The sequence below is a fragment of the Rutidosis leptorrhynchoides genome, chromosome 7 (genome assembly GCF_046630445.1).
Source record: "Rutidosis leptorrhynchoides isolate AG116_Rl617_1_P2 chromosome 7, CSIRO_AGI_Rlap_v1, whole genome shotgun sequence".
NCBI classification, from domain to species: domain Eukaryota; kingdom Viridiplantae; phylum Streptophyta; class Magnoliopsida; order Asterales; family Asteraceae; genus Rutidosis; species Rutidosis leptorrhynchoides.
The window spans coordinates 326,179,000-326,183,601 of record NC_092339.1 but is presented as its reverse complement, the minus strand read 5'-3'; the positions used below and the strand labels follow the sequence as shown (position 1 = coordinate 326,183,601).

Here is a 4,602-nt window from a genome sequence, read left to right as displayed (position 1 = left end):
CACTTTTGCAGGGGGAGCTGTTTCATGGCAGTCAAGACTACAGAGGTTTGTTGCATTATCCACAACTGAAGCAGAGTATATTGCTGCCGCAGAAGCTGGAAAAGAAATGTTGTGGTTAAAGCGTTATCTCCAAGAATTTGGAATCAAGCAAAAGGAGTACAAGGTACATTGTGACAGTCAGAGTGCTCTAGATTTGAGCAAGAACTCCATGTACCATTCCCGTACAAAACATATTGATATTCGCTATCATTGGATACGCGAGGTAATTAATCGACAGCTGTTGAGACTAGTGAAGATCCATACAAAGGAGAATCCTGCGGATATGTTAACAAAGGTGGTGACTCGAGAGAAGTTGGAGTTATGCAGAGACATAACTGGAATGTTCGTGGATTCGGCTGGAGGGGGAGAATTGAAAGTTTCCAGCCTACAATCTAGAAGCTCACCTTCTAGATGTTCAAAGTAGCCTTCTTTGAACACCATGTAGAAGAAGCAAAGATGAACACGATGACGGCCGCCCACCATCTCCGTTCACACCCTTCCACCGCCATAGAATTTTTACTATAAATAGAGGTGCAAACCTCAATTGTAAATCATCCCAAATCACTCAGAGAAGTGTAATCACAACCTAGAGAGTGTGTGTGAGTTTGAGAGTTTTTTTTGTAAGAGTTTTTGTAATACTCTGTAAATCTATTTTTGTGAGTAATAGAGTTGTTTTTCTCTCAAATTTGTATCTCCCAACGTCCAGGCGATCCTCTCTTCCTAACAGATTCCTTGTGCCTTCGTTTGTATTGACCTTGTTTATTAATATAATCTTTGCCATTTGAAAAAAATAAAAAATAAAAATAAAAATCGTGAATATATACGGAGTAGTAAAGTCTCTCTCGAATTGAAACCCTTACAAAACGATGGCCTCCAAAACGGCAACGGCGTCTGAATGCAACATCACAATTCCACTCATACACCTGTATCGTGTTTTGGCCAAATTAATTGGTCGATTCAGGTGCGTTTCAAAGGACTGGCTATCTCAACTTTCATCGCCACAATTCATCAAAAACCATCATAAAACCCTCGACCGAAATCACCTCATATATGTCTCCCCCGCAGATTACTTTTCTTCTTCTGAATTATTCACACTTGATCACCATGGAAAAACACCAACAACATGTAACTTGAATGCACGATCCATCACTATACATGGTTCTTGTAATGGCCTTGTGTTGGTGTCAGCTCTGGACAAAGGTAGTAAAAATAAAATTCATATTTTAAATCCAACAACTAGGGAGCTAATGAAATTACCTAAATGTATTAGATGTAAGACGATTGAAGATATCAAAAAAGAGCACATTAGGTATGGATTTGGTTATGATTCAGTAACTGATGATTACAAGTTTGTTACTGTCTCCTTGGAAACTCTGTCTTTTTATGTTCGTAGTTTTAGAAGTAATAGTTCTTGTGTACGAGTGACTAATTGTTTAAAAGATTATTGTGACATAGTCCGTTCGCCAGGTGTTTATGTTAACGGGATTCTTCATTGGTTAGCTAAGAAACGTTCGGATGGTTTAGGGCTAATTTTAGGTTTTAATTTAGCAACTGAAACTTTTAAGGAATTGGCGTCACCTGATGATATTGATATTGTTGTTGATAATAGTGTTTGCTGCGAACTTGTTGGTATTGGTGGAAAGCTTGGTATGGTTGTTGTTAAAAACAAAGGTCAAGTTTGGTTGATGAATGAGTATGGGGTAAAAGAATCTTGGATTGATCTTTTACACGATCGAAGAAACCATGAGTATTGCACGTTATTACAAACAATGATTTCTAACCATAAAGAAAGTCGTTATCTGAACACGTTAGCTGGTATTCGCCAAATTCCGGTTGGTGGCAACAACCAAAATGTGATAGATGAAAATGTGGACTTTTGTCGTGATCTGTTGAAGATTAATCATGATTGCTTTACTGAAAGCTTTGTGTCTCCAAATTTACGAATCAAGTAAAGGGGTATGCTTATATAAGTAATTAAGCTTAGTATTTTTTTTTTTTTTTTTTCTAATTTATATACTGGCTTGATTTCTATACTCTATATTTGTCGCATGTATACACGTAATTAATCTGTATGTGTTCTTTGGTATTGCTCTTGGTAGATTTTTAGGATAATCTTTCTGTTGAATGTGGATCAATCTATGATGTTGTGGTGTTACTGCCTATATATGACCCTAAATCATATCCCGTGTGGACTAAGCATGATCAAGTAATCCCGATTTTTGACTGAGTTTGACCAAGTTTGACCAAGTACTTGTCGAGTACTCCCCGAGCTACAAAACTGAGTACTCTCTTAGTAATTCCAAGTTCTGCAATACAACACTGGTTGCAATTAAGTTTTAGTTGAAATGGTTTTATCTTGCTTACGTTATGCTTGGTAGGAAGCGAGTATGGTATTGTTCCCGGTTCTAGGGATAATCATGCACTTTGGGTTGCTCATGCCATACAAAGATGCGCCTGTTGAACTCTTACGAGCAACAAAATCAAATGGTTTTAGTACTTGGTACTTACATTTCCCTATGTCTTTGCCAGAATTCAATTCAGATTAATACAATTCAGATTAATACACTAATCTATTAGCTAGCTGAATCTTAGCGTACACTAACACTTCTCATATTCCGTGTTGGGCGAAGATGTTATGATACAAAGCCATATTTGAAGAGGAGTTTACGTGTTGCGAGAATGTCGTCAAATCCATCAAATTGGAGATTTTTATATTGGTACACGAATGTTATGTTATGTTATCCCCATCAATTTTATTTGGGACTCCAAGCGTTGACTCTCACTTAAAAATTTCTAGACAATTGATTTTCTTTTTTTGATAAAAAAAAAAAATGAAAACTCATATAGAAATAACACCGTTTATAAAAAGAAAACATCTTCAACCGGGAGTACAAAGCAAGAGGCCGGGATGAGGCTCAAACCTAGAAAGCTATAAAGAAAATTAACAAACAATACTAAATATAACCAAGCCTCGTCCGCCAAACTAAAGACAAATACACGAAATCTGAAAAGCATTATAACAACCACAAATGACGAATCTGAATCTGAACCTAAGCAAACTAAAACAAAACAAGCACTAATACACAAACTAACAATAGGAAATAGAGACGTGCACGATCTAAGGGGCAACCTTTTTTAGATTGTTGCTGATGGCCTCTCGCCGAAAAGTTTTTTCTTGACCGGCTTTTAATCTTGGTTGAAAGTACGTGGATGGGTCCTTCACCTAAAAACGTTGCCAAAGAAAGATGTAGTATAGTTACTGTAGTTTGCATTCCAGTTGGAGGATTCTGAAAACAATAACTTGTAATCCATCATGAATGTAATCCATTCTAGGTGTAATGATACACAATTGAATCTTGCCTTGGCAGCGAACAAGTGAAAGTTTCCGATCCATACACTCGATAGGCTGCGTTGCAAAGAAGAGACGCAATCGACATTTAAACAGCGAGCAAACGCAAATCCACTACCTTGTTTCGAGAGTTTTCTTGCGATGTAAACGTGCAGCAGAGTCCCATGTTCTTTACAGATGGAACGTAAATCGTTGATACCAAAAGAGTGGGGAAAATAGGTGATATAAATCGAAGTGGCTATCTTTGCAGTGTTTATGTGATCATCTCGAATAGGCATGGTGAAGAAAATGGATTTCAAAGCGTCTGAAACTGCTTGAATCAGTCGGAGAAGATGGATCGCTAATCGCCGCAACAGCTAGGGTTTTAGCATTCTTTCATCACCAGCTTAAAATATAGTTGGCGAAACCATATTGATGGGTTGTCAACACTAATAAACAATTTCCCCAAAAATCTATCTAAATACTTCATTATGACATATGTAACTTACAACAATAGCCCTTTAATGCACGCAAGATTTTTCACCTAATTCTCGCACCTTTATGATTTTAACTTCATCCAAACTGTCCTATTTGCTTGGTTGTCTTCACTAAAAATGGAAAATGTGGCATCATACAACAAGCCTTCAGATTCCTACCCAAGCTCATCCAGTTTAGCTAGGCACTCATCAGTGGTAAATGTGTTAGGATGAGTCGTAAACGTTTTCGGTTTTGTTTTTCAATTTCAACCATGCTTAATACTTCTCCTTCAAGTAGCTTAAATAATTTGTCATTTGTTTACGATCAACATCGACTTTATGAGTTTCGTTTAATACTTGACCAACTTTCTTCCATGAAAGTGCTTTCAAACCACCTCCTTCTCATCCACTACGTGAAATTTTTAAAGACATGCTTCAATATGTCTCCACTTTTGAATCCTTCCAACTAACCCTATAGATCTTTTCCTATTTGTTGGATCACTTACTTGTTTCATCTACAAAAAAAAAAAAAAAAAAAAAAAAAAAAAAAAAAAAAAATTTACAACATGTAGTACACCTAAATCAAACATTCACATTTCCATGTAACTAATCATATACTACTATTTTCTGACATGACTTTCATCAAACACCTTAAAGGCACTATGAGGACTTACACAGACACTATGAGGTCGAAAAAACACAAGAGATTACTATGAGAAATTTTGAATATGAAGTTTCTCTCAAATAACTCACAAATAG

The 4,602-nt window shown here is 36.5% G+C and overlaps 1 protein-coding gene across 1 annotated transcript; it reads left to right on the top strand.

Annotated features, from left to right (window-relative positions):
* The first annotated feature begins 1,286 nt into the window (after positions 1–1,286).
* Positions 1,287–1,991, top strand: LOC139860273 (F-box/kelch-repeat protein At3g06240-like). The gene has a single exon (XM_071849040.1). The coding sequence runs from the start codon at positions 1,287–1,289 to the stop codon at positions 1,989–1,991; it is 705 nt and encodes a 234-aa protein (XP_071705141.1).
* Positions 1,992–4,602: the final 2,611 nt, after the last annotated feature.